This window comes from Molossus molossus, unplaced genomic scaffold (assembly GCF_014108415.1).
Source record: "Molossus molossus isolate mMolMol1 unplaced genomic scaffold, mMolMol1.p scaffold_m16_p_12, whole genome shotgun sequence".
Classification (NCBI taxonomy): domain Eukaryota; kingdom Metazoa; phylum Chordata; class Mammalia; order Chiroptera; family Molossidae; genus Molossus; species Molossus molossus.
The window spans coordinates 47418222-47443190 of NW_023425347.1; the positions used below are offsets into that span (position 1 = coordinate 47418222).

General features: G+C 37.1%; 1 protein-coding gene across 1 annotated transcript in view; it reads right to left on the reverse strand.

Moving 5' to 3' along the window:
• LOC118626997 (serine/threonine-protein kinase TNNI3K) overlaps nt 1-24969 on the reverse strand; it is a 269557-nt gene that overhangs the window by 216683 nt on the left and 27905 nt on the right. The window contains exon 5 of the mRNA XM_036257082.1: nt 18467-18577. Within this exon, the coding sequence (XP_036112975.1) occupies nt 18467-18577 (111 nt within the window). The remainder of the gene's footprint in view (nt 1-18466; nt 18578-24969) is intronic.

The window sequence follows — 24969 nt, forward strand, 5'->3', positions numbered from 1 at the left end:
AAATAAATCCTCTTATTTTCTTTATGTCTGAGAGAAAAACATTAAGGTTAGAGAGAGAGCAATCACCATGTATGGCCGACCGGGTGGTAAATAGCAAATCTAATATTTAAATGTAAATTTGAGTTGGTCCGAAGGTTGTGGGTTATTGTTAAGCTAAATGTAAATTTGCCTCCAAAGCATATCTATACTTTTAATCAATAGATATACTGCCTCATGACTGGTGTCTGTTAAAAACTGAGATAGGAATTATGAATAAACATGTTCAGTTCTATTCCAGTATCTTAACTGAAGAATGCTCTTTGCTAAACTAAGAGCACGAAAGCTTTGGGCTTGAGATTTTAGGGCTCTGTGTTTGCGACTTTCACTCTGCCCTCTAGCAAATAATCATTTACGTGCTTCAATCTTCAGCTGTAATACTTAAGTGGTAATTCTGTAATTCCACTCAAGGAGTTTCTATCAGGAACAGTAACTAACAGTGGTTGGAGGTCAGGTATGAGCTGTTTAAAGAAAACCGTTACACCTGGCCAGTGTGGCTCAGTGGTTGAGCGTTGACCCATGCACCAGGAGGTCACAAATTTGATTCCTGGTCAGGACACACGCCCAGGTTGTGGGCCAAATCCCCGGTGTGGGGTATGCAGGAGGCAGCCAGTTGATGTTGTCTCTCATCGATGTTTCTCTCTCTCTCTCCCTCTCCCTTCTCTCTCTAAAAAAATAAAAAATCAATAAAGAAAAAAGATAAAGAAAGAAAACCATTAGGCTGCTGAGATTTTGATATAGCTATTTCAATACAATGTAAATGTGCTAGGTCATTGATTTTTATTATTATTTATTTTATATTTTATTTTTTCAAATGAATTTATTGGGGTGACATTGGTTTACCAACCATACAGGTTTCAAGTGTACAACTCTATGAAATCTCACCTGCACACTGAATCGAGCTGTCATCACCCAAAGCAAAGTCTGTTTTCATCCCCGCTTATCACCTCTTTGCCTTCTTCCATCTACCCTCACTCCCCTTTCTCTCTGGCTATCACCACACTGTTGTCTGTGTCTAGATGTCATGTATATATGGTTTTATGCTTAATCCCTTCACCTTTTAAAAAAAATGTTTTTAGTGTTTGTTTTTTAATTAGAGAGACGGGAAGGGAGAGAGAGAGAAAAACATCAATGTGAGAGAGGAACACTGCTGCCTCCTGCATATCCCCTACTGGGGATCGAGGCCGAAACCTGGGCATGTGCCCTGACCCGGAACTGAGCCAGGACCTTTCAGTCCATGGGATGGTGCTCAATCCACTGAGCTACACCGGCTGGGCTCGCTTCACCTTCTTTCATCCAGTCCCCTAACCCACCTCTCCTCAGACAACTGTCAGCCTGTTCTATGTATCCATGCCTCTGTTTCTATTTTGTTTGTCATTTTATTTTGTTCATTAGATTCTGTATATAAGTGAAATTATATAGTATTTGTGTGGTTTTTTTTTGTCTGGCTTATTCCACTTGGCATAATAGTCCCCAGGTCCATACATGTTGTCGCAAAAGGTAAGACTTAATTTAGCACACAAAAACAAGTCTTGTGGTTCCCAATCTAGATTTAATGCATCTGGTCGAGTATGTCTTTTCAGAAACGCTCCTCTTCCTTACCATGTCCCTAGATGTCTAATGGGCTGCTTACGATCTGCTTTCTGAAAATTACGACAGATTCCATTGAATCCTGCCCACAAAACAAATAAGGCAAAGAAGATAGTTCTTCAGCCAAAAGATGAACTCAAAATGGAAACAAATATATAGAACTCTAAGTTATAAAATTAGTTATAAAGATTGAAAAACATTTTGAATGTGAAGAAAAATAATAAATTTCACTTTATATGTCATTTGGTACTGATTGAACTCAATATATTTGTTTGCATGTCAATGTCAGCAAATGATTAAATTTAACACAATATAACAAATATTTGCTTCCTACTCCATAATGTGACAGATAAGTCTCACGATGAAAGAGCTACCTCCTCCCTCTGCAGCATCACCTTTCCAAGTCCCTTTAACTTCAAGTCCAGACTCATTCAGATGCCTCCACATACACCGCTTTGTTTCTTGTCCTACAACTTTGTCCGCACTGTTTCCTCACCTTTGAATGTTCCCACATTCAACAGGATGACTTAATTTATTCATCTATAAAAGGAGGATAATAACATAACATATTTTGTGGAGTTATTGTGAAATTATAAAGGAGATAATCAAAGTAAAGTGTTTAGAAAATAATTGGCATATTGAAAATACTCAATAAAACTTGTTTTCATAGATAGGTGGCCTTATCTATGTTATATTTTACTTCCCAATAGCTTAGCCAATGATATACTGCTACTATGAAAATCTAAAATATTTTTTAAAAGTCTCTCAAGATTGTTTAAGTCTATATATTTAATATATATATAACTTTGCAAAATATTGGGCTTCCACTAGCAACCTGAAAAATGGCAAACAGATAACACATTGATTATACATTGATAAATTAGCAAAATGAAAACTAAACTTTAATTTTTTTTTTTTTTTAATCCTCACACGAGGACATTTTTCCATTTTTTGTTCGGATAGAGCGGGAGGGAGAGAGATGAAGAGAGAGAGAGAGAAAGATCGACGTGAAGGGACACATCAAGTGGCTGCCACCCACACGACCAACCAGGGCAACCGAGGTACGTGCCCTTAGCGGGAATCGAGCCCGGGTCTCTCTGTACCGCAGGCCGACGCTCCAACCTCTGAGCCAAACCGGCCAGGGCCTAAACTTTAATTTTTTGTCATACAGGTGCAGATACAGTAACCACAAGCATCCAGACACACAAGATCACCACCAGTGAGCACACCTTAGGTTAGAGGCGGCTACATTTATGGTGGCAAATAAGTTTTTTAAAAAAATTTTTCTTTATTGATTTTAGAGAGAAAGGAAGGAAGAAGGAGAGAGAGCGACAGAAACATCGATGAGAGAGAACATTGACTGGCCACCTCCCGCATGCCCTACACTGGAGATTTGGCCCACAACCTGGGCATGTGCCCTGACCAGAAATCAAACCAGTGACCTCTTGGTGCATGGGTTGATGCTCAACCACTGAGCCACACTGGCGAGGACTATGGTGGCAAATAATTTAACATGTTTCACAAAATCAATGATTCACAAGGTTCTTTATGTCAGTTTCTTCCTTTTCTGAAGAACAGGACCTCACTCTGTCTCTTTCCACCTCTGATATAATTCAGAAAGAATAATATCGAGTCTTAATTTAAAATGAGTGATGTACTACAGAGTTTCAGACCATATATCTCTACAAAGCTGTCAAAATTCCTTTCATCATTTTTCCTATATTCTAAAAACAAGTTTATATTAAACACAGATCAACAATAAATCTGTCAGTTGATGTCTTATTTATGGCACTCTTAGAAGAAATACTGATGTTCTTTTTATAAGCCAAAATGGATACTTCCTGATTCCTTCAGAACTAAAATGAAAACAACTAAAGTATTTTATGAAATTTTATTTGCTGTGAGATGTCTAGTATTTAGATGATTTTAGGTATTAATCTAGGTATTATTCTCTCGTATGTCTCCCACATGAGGTAAAGGAAAGCATGGTCTATATGATATGTTGGAGAAGAACCTTAGTTATGGCCCAAACTTGATAAGTATAAAATTATGATTTGATTTGAAGACTTAAAAGGAGAGAAAGTTATATTAGAAGATAATTTAGCTAAATACCTAAGACCTGATCTAGTCAATATTTAAGATACTTCTAAAATTTTAGATAATTTAATTTGCAAAGTTGAATGCTCAGAAAAAAGTTAACATAATATACAGTATTATAAAAATTATAATAATCAATTTATAGTTATGCATTTATATTTAAATGCAACATACACATACAACAATTTGTTACTTTAAAATGCTTACCTCCAAATTATATCAATGACCAAGAGCTTTATAATTGACTACAACCATTCATTGCTCTCTGCACTATTTAAATATACTGTGCTGTTTGAGTCTTTGTAACACTAATATCAGATTATTTGCTGTGTACCTCCATTTTCTACTTTTAAGCAGGTACGTCTGCAATGATTATTCATACCTATTTCACCACTGTGTGTTGGGTTTGTGGGAGGCAGAGAACTTGTCTCTAGCTCACAGGGATTCAGACTGAGATAAACCATAGTGGAGAAATTGAACTCAAGGGTCTCCATCTACACTTAGACAAGATTTTTTTTTCATAAAATCCTAGGATCTCAGTATAATGTGCTAATGGAATGTGGCTTTGAAGGGAAGTTGGAAGGGATGAGTATATTTTGAATATTAGATTAAAGTAAATTAAAAATGCAGTTGTATCAAAGACATCACAAAAATTGACAATCTGATTTTAAAATGTATAATGGAATTTAATAGAAGACCAAAAATAGCAAAGAAAATCTTAAGAACAAGATTAGCACACTTACACAAGGATACCAAAACTCATCATAAAGCTTCAGCAATGAAGACAGAGTGGTTTTGACATATAACAAATAGAACAAAAAGATAGAATAAAGGATCCAGAAATAGACTATTACATATATAGACAATTTTTGGCATAAAAAAGATGAAGAAAATGTAAGTACAATATATGTTGATAGACTTACCTATAAATATAAAAGTAATTACACTTGATGCAAAGAGATTAATCTTTAAGGTAAAATAATGAATATCTGGTCCTGGCCCTAGCTCAGTTGGTTAGAGCATTGTCCCCCCTACACCAAGGTTGTGGGTTTGATCCCTGGTCAGGGCACATACAAGAAGCAACCAGTGAATGAATACTTAAGTGGAATGACAAATTGATGTTCTTTTTAGCTCTTTCTCTCTAAAGTCAATCAATAAATAAAAACTTTTAAAAAAAGAATATCTGGGTAGGATAAAATAAATTCAATTATATTAGATAGTGCTAATATATAACATTTATAAAGATTCAAAGTAAATGGATAGAAAAATATATGCCTAATAAATTCTAAGCAAGAAAAATTGATATAAGAAAAAAAATTAGATTTCAGCCCAGCCAGTGTGGCTCAGTGCTTGAGTGTCGACCCATGCACTAAGAGGTCACTGGCTCGATTCCCAGTGAGGTCACATACCCAGGTTGTGGGCCAAATCCCCAGTGGGGAGCATGCAGGAGGCGGCCAATCGAGGCGGTTTTCTCTCGTCGATGTTTCTCTCTCTCTCTCCCTCTCCCTTCTTTCTAAAATCAATAAAGAAAAAACAAATTTGTTTGATTAGACTTCATGGGTTAAGTAAGGCAATCCTAAAAGTAAAGAATTTTAATTCATTCTAAGAAAAGAATCAATTCCCTTAGAAAATTATACTCTTGTTAAATTTCTGCATACATAGTAATGCACAGCCTCAAAGTACTTTAGGCAAAACCTTATAGAGTTAAAGTATGAAACACAGATCCAAAATCATGGTAGGAGATTTTAAAATTTAGTTGAGAGAATAAGTCAAAAAATAAATGAATAAAAATATGGAAGACACACCTAAGCGCTTGCCCTGATTGGCACATACAAAACATATAATAAACAACTGTACAGTGCATATTAATTTCAAGAACACATGGAACATTCACAAAATTGATTATATATTGGTCCATATGGCAACACTCAATACATTTCAAATACTAAAAAATCTAATGACAAAATTCTTTGACCACCTAACTTAAAAATCAATAAGAAAAAGGTAAATAAAAAATACTAAGTTTTTAAAGTGAGAAACTTACTTCTAAATAACACGTGGATAAAAAGGAAATTTAAAGTAGAAGTAAAAAAATATTTTGAACTGAATAACAACAAAATATAACATATTAGAACTTGAACAATATAGTCAAAATGGAAGTTTGAAATGTATGCCCTTAAAAGCTACAAGAAAAAGATATAAATCAATAAGCTAAGCTATACATTTATTCTAAGAAATTACAAATAAATAGCAAAACTAACCAAAAAAAAATTAAAAAAAAAAGCCACGCACAAAAACCAAACCCAGAAAAGCCAATTAAGAAATGGGCAAAGAATCTGAATAGACACTTTTCCAAAGAGGACATACAGATGGCCAACAGACATATGAAAACATGCACATCATCACTAATCATCAGAGAAACACAAATTAAAACCACAATGAGATATAAACTTATACATGTCAGAATGGCTATCATCAATAAATCCACAAACAACAAGTGTTGGCAAGGATGTGGAGAAAGGGGAACCGTCATGCGCTGTTGGTGGGAAGGCAGATTGGCGCAGCTATTGTGGAAAACAGTATAGTGCTACCTCAAAAAAAAATGCAATTGCCTTTTTATCCAGCACTTCCACTTCTGGGAATATATACAAAGAAACCCAAAACACTAATTTGAAAAAATATATGCACCCCTATGTTCACTGCAGTATTATTTACAATAACCAAGATTTGGAAGCAGCCCAAGTGCCCATCAGTAGATGAGTGGATGAAAAAGTTGTGGAACATTTACACAGTGAAATACTACTCAGTCATAAAAAAGTAGAAACTTACCTTTGCGACAGCATGGATGGACCTGGAAAGTATTATGCTAAATGAAATAAGCCAGTCAGAGAAAGACGAGTGCATATGACTTCACTTACATGTGGAATCTAACCAACAAAATAAACAAAATGGAGATAGATTCATGGATACATAGAACAGACTGGCGGCTGTCAGAGGGGAGGGGATTGTGGGCTGCAATAAAGCCTAAATAACATTATATGTGTTTCACAAAGTCCTATGAGCCTCTTCCCATGTCAGTGTATAATCCTATAAAATGCCATGTTTAATGACTGCATAATATCCCATTGTGGGTACCATTTTGATTTAATTAATATGTAAGGCTGGTCATTTAGATTTTTTACTTACTCATTTTGCATGAGCACCCCTGCAATTCAATCTCTTATTATTTAAAAAAAAAATTCTAGAAGTAGCCCTGGCCCATTTGGCTCAGCAATTAGAGCGTCGGCCTGCGGTCCAGAGAAACCTGGGTTTGGTTCCCGCTAAGGGCATGTACCTCGGTTGCAGTTTGTCCCTGGCCCTGGTTGGGTCATGCGGGTGGCAGCCACTCGATGTTTCCCTTTCATGTCGATGTTTCTTTCTCTTTCTCTCCCTCCCATTCTATCTGAACAAAAAATGAAAAAATGTCCTCAGGTGAGGATAAAAAAAAAAAAAAATTCTAGAAGTAGATTTGCTGGATAACATGAAAAAATTTAAGGCCTAAAATGCAGAAAGTTTTCATCATAATTTTGACAGAAGACTTTCAAATGTAAATTTATTATTCACATAGTGGTTCTGGGATTTATTTAATTACAAATGTTATGTAAACTCAGAGAGATTTAACCAGTTTTGTTACCTACATTAGACACGGTCTCAACAATTCTAGAAGCTCCAGTGAGGGCTCAGACTTGATCTCTTGCAAAAAGAAAATACAGACTGGCAAAATACCTGAAGCAAAGACTACATCCCTATAACCCCATACCTGGTATATTACCTATGTGGGAGGTGTTCAAAGAGTGCTTGCTTAGCTGTAATGTACTAAGTTTGCGTGATTTGCAGGAAATTTCTTCTTTCCTGGGGATACCCAGAAAAGTTAGAAGCAACTATCTAATACAAACAATAAGACATCAAGCTAAAAAGTCTAAAGGCTTTTACTATGAAATGTTATCATTACAGAGAGTGTTGACTGAATTTTCAAAAATTTATGTTATCATGTTTGCTCATGAGATTACTAGCATCTAAATCAACTATCCCTTATTGAAACAACATATTCAATCCTTCTAAGAATAATCAGTGTGAAAGTTGTGTATTCAGTTTGGCAACCTATTAGGCCAAAACATATAAATTCATGTTGGAGGGGTAATAGACATACAGTATTTCTCACAGTGTGAGGCCAATGGGAGGGGGAAAAGGAGCAGGTACAAATAATCTGAAGATCCTTATTTATCTTGACAGTTCATAAATGGATCACAAGCTATCAATGTTGAGACCGTGTGATAGCACAAGACTGAGTCAGTAACTGATGTGATGCCAGAGAGCAAATTCTCATGTTAGATTGAAGACAACGGTATTGATTAGAATGGAGATGAGGACAGTGCAGCCAAGTCACAGAGACAGACGTGCGGATCTAAGAGACTCATCGGGCTCCCTTTTGTGTAAGTTGGACTTTTTTGTGTGAGAGTGGAATACACTTAAGCCCTGTTCCCCTCTAAACTTCATCATTAGATTACATCCAAATTCCTCCTTTGTATTTTATAGAAGTCGAAACATATATTGAATGGGCAGAAAGAAAATTTTCAAAACAAAACCTGATTATTATTTTTTCTATAGTCTGTATACTTCATTTTATAGATTTTATAAGAGTAATATGTAGGAAGCTATTCATGAACATTACTTGTGATTCTGTAAGCTACTCTCCAAATAAATGGTATTAACTTTTCTGCTTTCACTGAGAGGAGAAATAGTTTTCCTTATTCTGTATAGTTTCTAAAACACTTGAATAATCATTAATTTAGCCATTCAGCAAACATCTATTAATAGCCTAGTGTATGCAAAAACACAATACTAATAAAAAGTCATAAAACAATCACATAGGGCCATGTTATATGACAACAAGGAGAGTTAAAGGCTGTAAGAAAGGTATAGATTAAAGAGCTGTGGTTGTTGAGAGCATGAAACACTTCAGGCTAGTGGGATCCAGCGGTTTCATGAAGGGGTCATTTCAGCTGAAGTTTGAGGATGTGAGGGAGAGACGAACTATAAAGAGGCGATACTGTGATAAAACATAAAAAAGACATGTACCTGGGGAACAGTTCATTTGGACTAGAGCATTGGTTGCAAGATGAAGAGCATGAGGACCCATGGTTGAAAAGCTAGGTGAGCTGGGTCATTCTGATTTAATCCTTTGCTGGGTATATTGTGGGGTCAGCAAGGTTCTTGATCAGAGAAGTGACTTTACCATGCTTTAGAGAAGCTGGTAAATTTTCAGGAATGTTTAGAATGAAGTGGACTGTAAAACATTTGGAGGCAGGTGTTATAAGGCAGAGTACTATTGCACAAAGTCCAGGAGAGTAATGACAATATGAATGGAGAGAAAACTGAAGCAATAGGTTGGCAACCACTAGGAATATCTTTGATAGTTCTAGACAAAAGATTTGCAGCCGTTGTCCTTTGTCTTATATAATCTGGAATTGTCCCCGAGTCTCCTGACTAGCTCAATGCATATGTTTTCAGGAGAGAATCGTGAGAATGACTCTTCAGCTCTTGGCGGGACCTGCCCAGGTGTGGAGACTGCAGGGATTCTGAGACAGCTGAGCCCAAAGCTAAGGGAGTTTGGTTAGAAGCCTGCTTCAGGACACAGAACAAAGTAAAAGGGCAGCAAGGGTAAAGATGCTTGAAGGGTGGCACTTGAATTGCTTCTGAGAGCACTCCAGCAGGCTTTGTGTGCCTTCCTTACTAGTCCGTGCTTTGTCATGGCTAAATTGATCTGATATTCAGTCGTGCAAGAATAAGTGATAAGAGGCAGAGGTGCTAAGTGCCTTTGAAGGACACCTCATAAGAGAGATGCTGTGAGAGAAGGCAGCTGCTGAGGACCAGTCATGGGGGCGCTAGCCTCTCACTCCCACTACTTCGACCTCAGCATGTTTCTGAAGGTTCTTTGGAGATCCACCAAAGGGAGTCATCAAGGAGTATAACTCACACAAGGTTCAGAGAAGATAAAATACTTAAAAGGCTCCACTCCCTAAATACCATCCCAGAATGAATCATCCCTGAGAGAAAGTAGGTAGCGTTCACCGTGTACTTTACTACTGTATTAGGAGGTCAGATAGAAAATATTGATCTTTTGATCTATTTCTAATTGAGGAAAAAAAGAGTAATAAAATTCTGCCCTCCTGAGACAGAGGGAGCTTGGAGGCTCTAACACTCTGGGGCTGTGACTTGAGCATGCTGTAGAAACCCTGATGCACAACTCAGACTTCAGATTCCTGGCAGGGAGAAGGGCATCAAAATATAGAACTATTTCTTATTTTCACAAATACCTACTGCAGAAATCATTTCTGCCTACTGATACATTGCTTAACATTATTAATATATAAATAATATATGACAAATATATAAATCACATTACCTATCTTTCTATCTCTTTTTCATGTATGGAGGACCTGGGATATTGCGATCAAATTCAGTGCATAGAAGGTTGGCATAGAGAGGGAAATTAACACAAAATGTAGAATGGTTACAAAGGAATTTCTCATTCAGGTTGATTTGATTAGCAATAATCTTTGATTCTAATTTCTCAGGTAATGTTTCTTTCATAATTTTCCAAGGTAACAAGCTGATGAACATCTCATTTACATTTTTATGAGCCTATAATGCTTTTCCTGCTTATGCTCTTTTACCTCACCCTGAAAGCAATACTTCATGTTCAGTAATGGCTCATAGAAATTCTAGCCAAGACTCAAGTGCCCCCAAAAACTGACACTCAAGCTGGTGTCCCCTTACACCACTCTTACAATTAATACATGCCTAAGGCTTGGCCTCTGAGGCCATGAAATGACTGATTATGGTGCATGATCTATGGTCTTGTCTCAATCTCCAGACCAAAAGCCCAGACAGTAGCAGTCTACCTCTTTGCCTTAACAAACAATATTCGGAAACACAGGACACATTCGGTAATTAGAGCACTGAGTTTCTGGTTTCGACTTCTGAGAAAACCACTTCTGAATGTCACACAAAATGTGGTGTTCTTAAACCAGGTCACAGTTATTTAAGACTCTGTGTGCAATAGAGGTTCAGTTTCAGACTTCACCATTTGACATGAAGGCATATCATGTTTGACATCCCCACACTGCAAATGACTGTTCAGAACAAGTTTAAAACGAATGCCAACGAATCGTTGATTAGAATACCTATCAATAATTACTGGCATCCACTAAAGTGATATTTAAACAATAATTACAATGCTGTCCACTGACTGGGATATTTTGTCCTTGCTATACGTTTTGTATGTGAATTATGGCAGCCCACAATGTTCAGAGAGGATTTGTTTCACTTTATGTAAAATGTGGGGAGACTCATCAGAGATAGATAACAGTGCTGCATACTGTGAAATGACATAGGGTTATGCTCCAGAATCTGAGAGAGAAGGAGGGGAGAGAGGAAGAGGCAGACTGGAAAAGACACACACACACACACACACACACACACACACACACACACACAGAGAGAGAGAGAGAGAGAGAGAGAGAGAGAGAGAGATTTCTAAGTGCTTTTTACAAATCCAGCACAGCACTTATTCCAAAAGCTGACAAAAATAATTGTTATGGGCTGAATTGTATCCCCCCATCCATGTCAAATTAATATATTGAACCCCAGTACCTCAGAATGTGACTGAATTTGGAGACAGGACCTTTTAAGTTTGGGTGGCCCCTAATAAAAACTTGACTGCTGTCATTATGAATAGAGGAGATCAGGACACCGAGGAACACCAGACATGTACACTCGTAGAGATACAAGCCTGTGAGCTCGCAGAAGGAAGGCAGTCATCTGAAACCAAGGGAGGAAGCTTCAGAAGAAATCAGACCTGCTTATACATTCATCTCCAACTTTTAGCTTTCAAGCTGTGAGAAAATAAATTTCTGTCATTTAAGCCATGTAGTTGGTGGTGTCCAGAGTGGTCAGCAGGGGGACTGATCACCTTGAGGACGGTGAAGCCTTGTCTATTGCCCGTGTGAGAGGTGCTCGTTCAGGAACAGGCCCTACTTTGTCACTTTCTTTTTTCTTTTTTATCCTCACCTGAGGACATTTTCCCATTTTTTGGTTCAGATAGAGTGGGAGGGAGAGAGAGAGAGAAACATTGATGTGAAAGAGACACATCGAGTGGCTGCCACCCGCACAACCCAACCAGGGCCTGGGACAAACTGCAACCGAGGTACGTGCCCTTAGCGGGAACTGAACCCGGGTCTCTCTGGACCAAGCTAACACTCTAACCGTTGAGCCAAACCAGCCAGGGCCTTTGTCACTTTCCTTGATGGCAATTTTCCTAGTCTGACAGTTTGAGCATTTGTTTGTGACTACACAATACAGTTTGAGGACCTGAACTTTTAATTGAAGATTTTTCTTCCAGTATTTATAATGAAAATAGAGGAATCATTAAAAAGAGCTGCAGTTACACCATTGTTTGAACTATATATATTTTGGCTGTTTTGCTAATTAAAGTCATATTTAGTTATAACATGATTCTGGTATAAACCAACCCTGTTGAAATACAAGAACCTTGAAAACATGCTAAGTAAAGAAAGCCAATCACAAGAGACCATACATTATATGATTCCACTTATATAAAATGTCCCAAGTAGACAAATCTATAGAGAAGGAGAGTGGATTTGTGGTTGTCTAGATCTGGGTACTGAGAGATGTATGAGACTGATGGTTACGGTTGGGTTTCCTTTTAGGATGACAAATGTTCTAAAATTAGACTCTTGTGATGATTATGAAAGTCTGTGAAGAGCTACACCCACTTACCTGTACATTTTAATTGGGTGGATTATGTGGTATATAAATTTTATCCCAACAGAGCTATGCAGAAACATAGACTGGGGTCCATCTAAAAGGACACCAGAATATTTTGCCATGCTTGGTCTTTGAGATGATTCTGATCTAGTAAAGAGCACATTTCTCTGATCCTACAATCTAAGCGTCTATCTACCGTTTCCAAGTTAAAGTCTGGCCAGGTGGGCTGCGAGGTTGTTGTTTGGGTTCAGAGGGCCGCGCGGTACTGTGCATGAGAGCTGGTTGTGACACTAGACCTGTGTGAACACCTGTCTTACCAGTTATTAGCTGTCACCTTACTCAAGTTACTTAACTTCTTTGCACCTCAGTTTTCTCATCTGGAAAATGTGGATGAAATTCCACATGAGGATTAAGTCCATTGATCTGTTTGGTACTCCATTATTCTTTCAAAGTTGTTAAATAGCAGTATTTATTTTATTTTATTTTTTACAATTTGTTCTGATTCCAGACGAAGTTTACAAGGGTCTATTGCTTACTCATATGATTGGAGGCAGATATGATATATTTTTACTTGTAAAACTCATGAGTATGTTATATCTTTTAAAAAGACAGAGAGACAAACCACATTTATAATTCCAAGCATTTGCTTGTTTGTGCCTTTGGGGAGAAAACTAAACCATTACAAAAGAAATAACTTAGAGAGTCAGAATCTTCTTGGGAACAAAATTCTTTCCTGAAGCATTTACATGATTTAGTTAAGAATGAACTGGAACAACATCAATTTCATTTCCTTGAAATCAGAAATAAATTCTCAAATAACTGGGAAGCATTTCTAAAGCAGTGCTTGGATAAGTGTTTGCAATCTGAAAATGGGATACTGTAGAATAGAATAAATTCAACTGTGAAAATAATACTGTCACCTGCACAAAGTGTATCTGAAACTATGCCTTTCTGTGAAAAATAAAATATTCTAGGACCGTTTTTTTTTTCTATTTGCTAATTAACTTGTCTCCTAATAGCTGTGGAAACTACTGCATAAAACACTTAAGTACAACAACTTTTTAAAGAGTTATTTTAATATGTATAAAGCATTTTGTACTTAAGGTGTATGTATGTGTGTGTGTTATATGCTCACATACATGCATTATATCTACATGGTGCCATATAAAGTTATTCTTGAATCAATTACCGTTGCTGTTATTGTATATGTAGTAATGCCTGGCCTTTAAATAGTAGTAGATCCAGTTTATGTTTTGTTTCCTGAATACTTTTTGTGTGTGTGTGTCCCATGGATGTGAGCCCCGTTGTAGCAATACATACAAGAGTCATAAGGGTGTAACTGTTCTTTTATTTGTAAGAGTAAACATTTGAAATTACATAACCTATCCATCTCATGTATTTATTGTTTGACTGGTCCTGTGAAAGTCACTTAACTCCTCTAACCTTCCGTTTTCTCCCTGAGAAACTGGGTCTAACGGTAACTATCCCACAGGAGAACCAAGTGATGAACATATGTGAATAATAAAGCACTATCAAATGCTAGCTAATATTTTTAACCTTCATGCTTTAGAAAGCATATGACTCACATGTCCCCTGAATTCAAAGGGGAGAAGAGGGTGTAAGGCATGTTCATTGACTGCCGACAGGATCTTTGTTCTTGCGTAAAGCAGCATATGCATATGTATTGATAGATGGATAAATTCGTCCGAGAGAAGTATTGAGATCCAGGGCAGCCAATATTTGCTTGCTTCTCAAAGCACAGTAAATCTAAATCCGAGTCTCATATTGCAACTGCTGTCAGCATGTCTAGGACTCTGCAGCCCATGTTCTCTTCTACTATCAAAGGAGACAGCTGCCTAGTCGATGTAAATTGTATTGTAAAAATTTTTAATAGAATTCACAATTATGGGAGGACCAACACACTTGAGACACTAATGGAGGGTCTGAATTTGATATGTGTAGACAAAGAGGCCTGTCAGACTTCGCATCAGTTATTGGTTCACAGAGAAAAGTGGGCAATAAGAGAAAGTGACAACTAACGGAAGGGAACTCGCATGGTTCCACTGCCACCAGCCCTCCTAACCAAGAGGAAAAAATAGGAGTGGAATAGGCATCTACATTTTTGGTAGAGTAAAATTATGTGTGTGTGTGTGTGTGTGTATAGAATCCTATTGTGCTCAACCTTTCTGTATCATTTGATACCCAGGGTCCTTTATCTGTTGAAACTCTCTATACACAAAATTATTGTGATACTGCAATATTCTTGTTTTCTTTATTCCACTCTGACTAATCCTTCTTTGTCTCCTCAACGTCTATACAGTAATTCCTCAGGTTTCTGTGGATATTCTTTTAGGCTTGGTCCCTGGCCATTTATTAGATCCGATTTACAGCTTTCAGCTATTGTTATGGTTTCAATACAACCTCTGCATATATAATTCCCCAAAAATTAAATTAAGTCCCACCTTCTCTACTGAATGCCAGTTGTACATTTCTAAACTATTAATGAACATTTACACCTGAGTATGTGGATGTCATCAGCAAATTTACATGTCTGGAGCTATTGATTATTCCTCTAAATTGAATCCTTTGCCCAATCCTTTTTCTCTGTCTGTTTAATCATCATATCATCACTCAGAATCTATACTAAATACTGCGGTAAAAAAAAATCCTCTTCAACACATTATTTTTTTAATCTCCAATCATTCTCTTGATCAAAATGTCTCAATGGCTCCCCATTTCCTACTGGAAAAAATACTATTGATTGTAAGTGTCTTAAAGGGTAGGGGCTTCTGTGTTCTGCTAATCTGCCACACCAGGTTGTCCTGTGTATTGTGCATTGTAAACTACAGTAAGTTCTTATTGAATTAAATTATACTCCTTGGACTTTTATTCTGTTTCCTTAGTCTGGTCCATTTCTAACATCCAAATTTACCTACAAGGACTCTTCATATGTTTCATGCTATTGGTCTATTCACTTTCACCTAAATATGTTCAGCTCATTCTTTCTTCCTATTTTTAGACATAATTCCTCTTCTTTACCTTCTCCAGTTCTCACCATTCTTCGAAGTTCAGCCCAATTTCAATCCCCTCTCATAAATCCTTTCTTAAATCTTCTATTTCACATTGATCTGTATTCCCAGTGAACTGATGCTTCTAATTTTGTGTTCTTTTACATTCCTTGCTATGTAAATATCATATTTCTAATTATTCTTAATTATTACATTAACTCTGATCTTTGACTCTTTCTTCTTCCTTACATATGACTACATTGTTCTTTTACTTTTAAACTGCTTATATAACTTCTCCTGTGTATTCATTTTGTATGTCCAGCTACACTATGAATTGTTTAGGAGAAAATGCAATGTCATATTTTCTTGTATCATTTCTATATTTTAGCACTATGCTGTGTAAAAAGTAGAGGCTCGTGAATATTTGTTAAATAAATGACTAGACATTGAAAGTGGGTATTTATTGCAATTATTATTTTTTAAATAATTCTAAGGAAAAATTCTGCATTTTTTAATATGATGTTTTTAGGTTTTGGGGATGCCATTTTCTTTTATTATCTGATCTGTAAATTATTTAATCCATTAGATCAGAAGATAATAAAGGCTAATGTATATACACCTGTTTTATGCACCATCAATGATTGATTCTAAAGGTCATTCAATGTTACAACAGCTAATGAAGGAAGTTAGAGGACCCATGGAGAATTGCAGAACAAGTAAAGACCTATTTGGAATTATATGCGTAGGGTTTTCCCTAAGGCTTGTAGAATCAATATGATAGTTCCTTCCAAACTATGATTTACAAAGCAAGAAAACAGCTATTTGAATAGGAGATAAAGAGGCCACGCTCTTTTTTTTGGATAAATTTTCTAAATTTATTTTTATTGTTGTTCTCCCTCATTGATCCCTCTTCCTCACCTCATCCATGCCTTCACTGCATTGTTGTCTGTGTCCATTGGTTATTGATTATACATACATGCATATAAGGTTTTTTATTTATATCTTCCTACTCCCCGCCTCCCCTCCTTCTGAGGTTCATCAATCTGTTCCTTACCTCCATGTCTCTGGGTCTATTTTGTTAATTAGGTTCCACATATAAATGAGATCACCTTGCTTTAGACCCTGTTTTAGTTCTAACACTTGTATATATAATCAACTTAGCACCAGACAAAAAGAATTTTGTTTTGCAAAACATATTCTGTCATTCTCCTGGAATTCAGAGCTTGAATGTGTTTCAGTAGAACATAGGTCTGTGTCATAAATTCTTCCACTCAGGTTTTAATGCTTACCTTTCATTTACTTTATCACTGGCCTCAGTTTTTAATAAAACATTTATATTTAACTGATTCTAATTGGATTTCCCCTCTCCCAAGTAACACAGATTTACTTATATTTACAACAAATGTTACCAAAAGATTTGTTTTGTGGGAAATAAAATGACATGGTAAGGAGTGGAAATGTCAACATGAAGGAAAGTACTTTGCTGTTAATGAGATATGTTAATATTTATTACATGTAAGAGCCCTTCAAGATGACACTGAGATATATGAATTACACCTATTTAAATACAACTTTATATGCAGCTCTATTTAGTCACAGCAGGTGTGTGTGTGTATGATTGTGTGCGTGAAGAAAAGACAATTTAACTTGCAACATGACTAAAGAGAGAAATAGATACCTATTTAATAGTGAAAATATAAGACTTCTCATATATCACATCGCCGAGCTAACATGTGGTTACCACAATTGATGGAGTGTGGAAATCAAGAGCAATTTTGTAAAAATTTTGAGTGAAATAACCAGGCTTCCAGATATGACTCTCAGTGGGTTTGCAATTTGTAAAGACAATCACTGTACAAGAGCCTTGGTATTATATCTATCAAAAAGGATATAATAATAAAAACTATTTCATGAGGATTTGTAGATTACATGAAATAAGTAATACAAATACAAATGCTTTGCATATATTAAATCAACATTTCAACAATTACACTTAAGACAAGATCCAGGGTCTTTTCCATGGCCTTTAAAACACTTCGCGATGTGCCTTGTGACCACCCACCTGACCTCATCTCTGTCACTCTACCTCTAGCTCATACTACAATAATAACTTTGCCTCCTCATGACCCTCAAATACACCTAACTCTTTTCTACCTCAGGGTTTCTGTATGTGCTGTAATATATATGATATATAGCTTCACTATATAGCTTATAAAATGGTGCCTACTTCTTCACCACTCTCTTTTCATTTTATTATTTTCTAGTGCTCACTACTAACATTGTATAATATTTTTCTTTCTTTATTGTCTGTTTTATTCTCAACAACTATACTCTAAGATAATAAAAAATTTTCCTGTATTTCTTGCTATGTCACTTCAACAGCTAGAACAGTATCTAGTGCACAGAAAATGATTAATAAATCAAATAATGCATGCATGAATGAATGAATGATCTTTCATTGAGTGCTTACTCTATCTAAAACAAGCAGCAAAGTGCTTTACATGGATTTTCCAATTTAATCATTACAATAGGTTGTTTACTATTTCAATTTTGTAAATGAAGAAAACAGATGTCTGGAGGTATAGTAACTTGCTTGAGGTAAACATAGTAGGTGATGGAAACTGAACTGTCTGACTCCAAAACCTAGGCTCTTAATTTACTGGTATAAAGCCTCTGTGTATCCAGCCATTTTTTTATATTAAATGATGTTTGATTACACAGTTATAAAACAGACTGAGTTGACTAGCAAAAATAAACATTGTTAGCTTAACTTGACTGAAAAAATAAATGAGTGGGTTCAGAAGCTAAAAAAATAAATCACCTTCAAGAAAGCAAGCATTTGAAAGAGTTGTGAATGAGAACACAGAGGCAGGTACACTTTTACAGGTGACTAAGGTGTGACTTACCTCCAGGTGACCAGCTATTGTAGCAATATGCAGGGCAGTGAGACCACCATACCCAACCTGCTGTACGTCAGCTCCACTGTGAAGCAGGGAAGTGATCAGTTCTGCACTATCCTGTAAGGAAACACATCCTTAATGTTACTTTTATACTGAAAGCAGGCTTGAATGCTGTCCAACAGCATGTATTTGTTCCCTGACTGCCAGCCAGTTTAGGTGCCCAAAGAAAACCCAAGTGTGATTTCTGTCATGAGAACACATGAAATCGCAGAGAGCAGCACTCAGATGGTTGAAAGGTAGAAACAAATGACAGGGCCATTCAGTTACAATCAGTTCTCCACCATCTGACCATGAAAGACAAAGGACATTTACTTATGGCGAAGCTCTTGCAAATTGAACTCAATCTTATATGTAGGTCACTCCAATAAATGTCCTTTCTCCAGCATGTGTAGTATTGCACTGACTGCAGTGGACTATTTCATGGTAGTTCAGTAATTGCTTCTTCTCTAATACATATGTATCATGGGCCCAATATATAATTAATTAATAGTGTCTTTCTTAACTTGACTCATTATGATAGTGAAAATGTTGGAAGTATTATTGGAGCCTGTAAGTTAGAATAACTTATGCACTTAACAAAGTAATCTTTACATTCTTTCAACAATTCTATGAAAAATTACTATTATAAACCTAATTTTATGAGTCAGAACACTCAAAAGAGTGATGTGGAGGGCCACACAGTCACAAAACCCCAGATTTGGAAAGGAATGCAAAGAAAGGTCTTCATGTTTAACTCTCTCCCTCAAAGTAAGAATTCAAACCACAGATTCTATAATACTTAGCCCATCAACATCTCAGACATACCCAGTGGCAGGAATGTCAAGTCTTCCAGGATCGGCCATTGCATTTGTGCATATACAAATAATTTCAAATACTGTTGGTTAGGAAAATTCTTTCATTAAAAAATAAAGTTTAGGGGGTTTTTGTCAAGATGGCGATATAGGTAAATGCAGTACTTAAATCCTCTTATAACCACATCAAAATTACAACTAAACTATAGAACAGCAATCATTCAGAAAAGCCTGAAATCTAGCTGAACAGAAGTCCTATAACTAAGAATATGAAGAAGTCACAATAAGACTGGTAGGAGGATGGAGATGCACAATGGGCTGGTCTCACACACACACAGACAGATAAAAATCTAGAGGGATATCTTGGCTGCAGAAGTCCTCCCTGAGGAGTAACGGGTCCCAGCCCCACATCAGGCCACCCAGCAGAGGGTTCCACTGCCAAGAAGAGAAGTCCCCATGACTGCTGTCTCTAAAAACCTGTGGGAATTTTAGTTGAGTGAGTTGGATGGTAGCTGGAGTCCCAGGCATTCCTTTTAAAAGGTCCATGATGGGATTTTACTCAGACTCACTCACTGAGTTCCAGTGCTAGGAGCTCCAGGGACATAAGGGGAGGGACTGTGTTGTCTGTCATCAGGGAAGGAGAGGGAGGGACAGCTTTCTCTCAGACAGAAGTGCTGGCAGAGGCCATTGTTCCTTTGCTGAGACCTCCCCGTTCAGAGCCTACAGGTGGGTGCCATATCTGAGTCTCCATCAAGCTGGCTAACACTTCACCCAGGCCTGGTAATTCCCCAGACCCTTCCCCACCCAACTTGTAGCTTTTCCATACAAATGGCCTGTCTTGGCTCATGCTTTAAACTTTCCTAAAATCTCTGGAACAAATAGCATCTGGCCTTGGCATGCCACATACCTCTCCCTAAATGTTCCCACAACCAGCATTAACAGAAGCCGGTCTTAGTTCACAGGTCAGCCTCTCCAAAACATCTCCAAGCTGAGCACAAATAGCAGCCATCTGAAGATCATTTTGTAGCTCATGCTGGGTAGCCCTGGGAAAGGCATAAGTGATGGCTTACCTTGACATGCACCTTGTGAGAGGCTGCAGAATCAGCACACACAGTGAACAGCTTCAGACCAAGTTGAACCACCACCCAATCAACTCCACAGTGACACATTTAAGGGGTGGACTGAGCATGTACCAATGTCCCACTGAAGTAAGTCCAGCACTGTGGGGTGGGCTCCTGCACAGCTGATCTTTCACTGTGGCCACAGCCAGTCCTTACAGCCAATTGGCCTGGGGGTAAATTTCTCCCAATGAGGTGCCGATAACAATTAAGGCTCAATTACAACAGGAGGCTGAACATAGCCCACGTTGGTGGTAGGCTCACTAGAAGTGCCTAACTTGGGTGATTGGTGAAACTGCGTTGCTGAACCCTACAGGACGCATGATACATAAGGCCTCTCTACCAAACCCTGCAGGCAAAGCAACTCTACCTAATACATAGAAGCAAGCACAGGGAGGAAGCCAAAATGAGGAGACAAAGAAATATGTCCCAAATGAAGCAGCAGAATAAAACTCCAGAATAAGAACTAAACAAAATGAAGATAAGTAATCTAGTAGATGCAGAGTTCAAAACACAGATTATAAGGATGCTCAATGAACTTATTGGAAGAGTAGATAAACTTAGTGAGAAATTCACAAAGATATAAAAAAACATAAATATGGAGATAGAAGACATAAAAAATAACATTCAGAAATGAAGAATAAAATAACTGAAATGAAGAATACACTTCAGAGAATCAACAATGGAATGAATTAGCCCTGGCCGGTTTGGCTCAGCGGTTAGAGCGTCGGCCTGCGGTCCTGAGAGACCCGGGTTCGGTTCCCGCTAGGGGCACATACCTTGGTTGCAGTTTGTCCCCGGCCCTGGTCGGTCGTGCGGGTGGCAGCCACTCTATGTGTTCCTTTCACATCGATGTTTCTCTCTCTCTCTCTGTTCCTCTCTCTCCCTCCCACTCTACCTGAACAAAAAAATGGGAAAAGTCCTCGGGTGAGGATAAAAAACAAACAAACAAACAAACAACAATGGAATGAATTAAGCAGAGGATCAAATTAGAGATTTGGAAACTAAGGAAGCAGAAAACACCCAATCAGAACAGCAAAATGAAAAAGGAACCCTCAAAATGAGGATAGTATAAGGAAACTCTGGGACAACTTCAAGTATACCAATATTTGCATCATGGGGGTGTCAGAAGAAGAAGAGAGAAAGCAATGAATTGAAAACTTATTTGAAAAAAAAAAAAAAAATGACAGAAGACTTCCCCGATCTGGTGAATAAAATAGAAATAAAAGTCCAGGACCCAAACAAGATGAACCCAAAGAGGCTCACACCAAGACACATCATAATTAAAATACCAAAGGTTAAGAAAAAAGAGCGAATCTTAAAAGCAGCATGAGAGCTCAGCCAGAGTGAACCAATGGTTGCCGGTTCGATTACTGGTCAGGGTATATACCTGGGTTGGGGGTTTGATCCCCAGTTGGGGCACATATGGAAGGCAACCAATATATGTTTCCCTCTCACATCAATGTTTCTTCTCCCTTGCTCTCTTCCCCTCTCTAAGCATGACCTCAGGTGAGAATTCTTTAAAAAGCAGCAAGAGAAAAACAAGGGAGGTCCTATAAAATCAGCTAATTTCTTAACAGAGACTTTGCAGGTCAGAAGGGATTGGCAAGAAATATTCAAAGTGATGAAAAGCAAGAACCTAAAACTAAGATTATTCTATCCTGCAAAGCTATCATTTAGAATCAAAGGACAAATAAAGAGCTTTTTGAACAAGAAAAAGCCAAAGGAGTTTATCACCACCAAACCTGTATTACAAGAAATGTCAAAGGGTCTTCTTTAAGAAAAAGAATAAAATAAAATAAATACACATCAATCAACAATTATATTAAATGCAAATGGATTAAATGCTCCAATCAAAGACATATGGAGGCTGAATGGATAACAAAACAAGACCCTCATATATGCTGTGTACAAGAGACTCACTTCAAATCGAAAGACACACACAGACTAAAAGGATGGAAAATGGTATTTCATGAAAATGGAAACAAACAAAAAAACTGGAATAGCAATACTTATTTCAGACAAAACAGGCTTTAAAACAAAGGCTATATAACAAGAGACAAGGAAGGACCCAGCAATTTCACTTCAGGATATTTTTCCTAAGAAACCTAAAACACTAAATCAAAAAGACATGCATGCATATGTTCACTGCAGAATTATTTACAATAGTCAAGATATGGAAACAACCTAAGTGTTCACCAAATACATGAAAAGATAAAGAAGTGGTATATATATATATACCGAAATATGAGTCAGCCATAAAAAATAAAATAAAATCTTGTCATCTTCAACAACATGGATGGACCTAGAGAGTATTATGCTGAGTAAAGTAAGTCAGATCAAGGAAGACAAATGCCATATAATTTCACTTATATGTCGAATTTAAAAAACAAAATAAATGAACAAGCAGAACAGTAACAGACCCATAGATACAGAGAGCATGTTGATAGTTGTCAGATGGGAAGAGAACTGAGGGGATGGGTGAAAAAGGTGAAGAGATTAAGAAGTACAAATTCATTGATAGAATAGTCACAGGGATGTAAAGTATAGCATGTGGAATATAGTCAGTAATATTGTAATAACTGTGTAGGGTGTGTTATGGGTACTAGATTTATAGGATGATCACTTAGTAAGATACATAATGTCTAATCACTGAGTTGTGCATCTGAAACTAATGAAATATTGTATGTTGCCTGTAATAGAAAATAAAAATATTTAAAGTAAAAAAAAAAAGGAAAAGAGCCCTGGCCGGTTTGGCTCAGCGGTTAGAGTGTCGGCCTGCGGTCCTGAGAGACCCGGGTTCAGTTCCCGCTAAGGGCACGTACCTCGGTTGCAGTTTGTCCCCGGCCCTGGTCGGTCGTGCGGGTGGCAGCCACTCGATGTGTCCCTTTCACATCGATGTTTCTCTCTCTCTCTCTTTCCTCTCTCTCCCTCCCACTCTACCTGAACAAAAAATGGAAAAATGTCCTTGGGTGAGGATAAAAAAAAAAAAAAAGGAAAAGAAAAAACAAAGTTTAATTTCTTAATGCTGTCACACATAAGTGAAGGTCTAGGAAAAGTTACAAAAAAGAAAAAGAAAACCTTGGTAAATAACCTCAAATAGCAACATTAATGTTATTTAGGCATACCCCAGAGATATTGTGGGTTCATTGCCAGGCCACTGCAGTAAAGCTAATATCACAATAAAACTAGTCACACTAATTTCTTTTGTTTCCCAGTGCATATAAAAGTTGTTTTTACACACTATACTTTAATCTATTAAGTATGCAATAACATTATCTAAGCAAGTGATGTACCTTAATTAAAAATATTTTATTGCAAAAAATGTTAACCATCATCGGAGTCTTCAACAAGTCATCTTTTTGCTGGTGGAAGGTCTTGCCTTGATGTTGATGGCTACTAACTGATTAAGGTAGTGGTTGTGGCAATTTCTTCAAACAAGATAACAATACAGTTCGCTGCATGAATTGACTATTCCTTTTCTGAACTTATATGTAGCATGCATTAACCAGTAGCATGTAATATTTCTCTGTCTGATACCATTTTATCCACAGTAGAACTTCTTTTATAATTGGAGTCAATACCTTCAAACCCCGACATAGTGTTATCAAGTAAATTTATGTAATATTCTAAAAACTTTGTTGTCATTTCAACAATATTCACAGCATCTTCAACAAGAGTAGATTGCATCTCAAGAAACCACTTTCTTTCTCATCTATAAGAAGCAATTCCTCATCTGTTAAAGTTTTGACGTGTGATTGCAGCAATTCAGTTACATCTTCAGGCTCTACCGGCAATTCTAGCTCTCTGCTGTTTCCACCACATATGCAGTTATTTCCTCCACTGAAGCCTTGAACCCCTCAGAGTCATCCATGAGGGTTGGAGTCAACTTCTTACAAATTGCTATTAATGTAGATATTTTAACCTCTTGCTATATGAATCATGAATATTCTTAAGGGCATCTAGAAGGGTGAATCATTTCCAGAAGTTTTAAAATTTATTCTGCTCAGATACATCACAATAATCACTATCTAAGGCAGCTATAACTTTATGAAATGCATTTCTTAAATAATAAGATTTGAAAGCTCAAATTACTTCTTCATCCAATGGATGTTGTTTTAGCAGGCATGAAAACAACATTAATCTCATTCTATATCTCTGTCAGAGGTCTTAGGTGACCAAGTGCGTTGTTAATTAGCAGTAATATTTTGAAAGAATCTTTTTTTTGAGCAGTAGGTCTCAACAGTGGGCTTAAAATAGTAAAATATGTTGTAAACAGATGTGCTGTTACCTAGGTGTTGCTGTTCCATTTATAGAGCACAGGCAGTGTAGATTTCACATAATACTTAAGGGCCCTAAGTTTTCTGAAACGGTAAATGAGCATTGGCTTCAACTTAAAGTTACCAGTTGCACTTGTTGGCTTATAATTGTATTCAATTCTGTACTTTAAGCTTTGAAAACAGGTATTGACTTTGAAGACAGGCGGGCATTGACTCCTCCTTCTCTCTCTATAAAAGCCTAAATGGCATCTGCTTCGAAT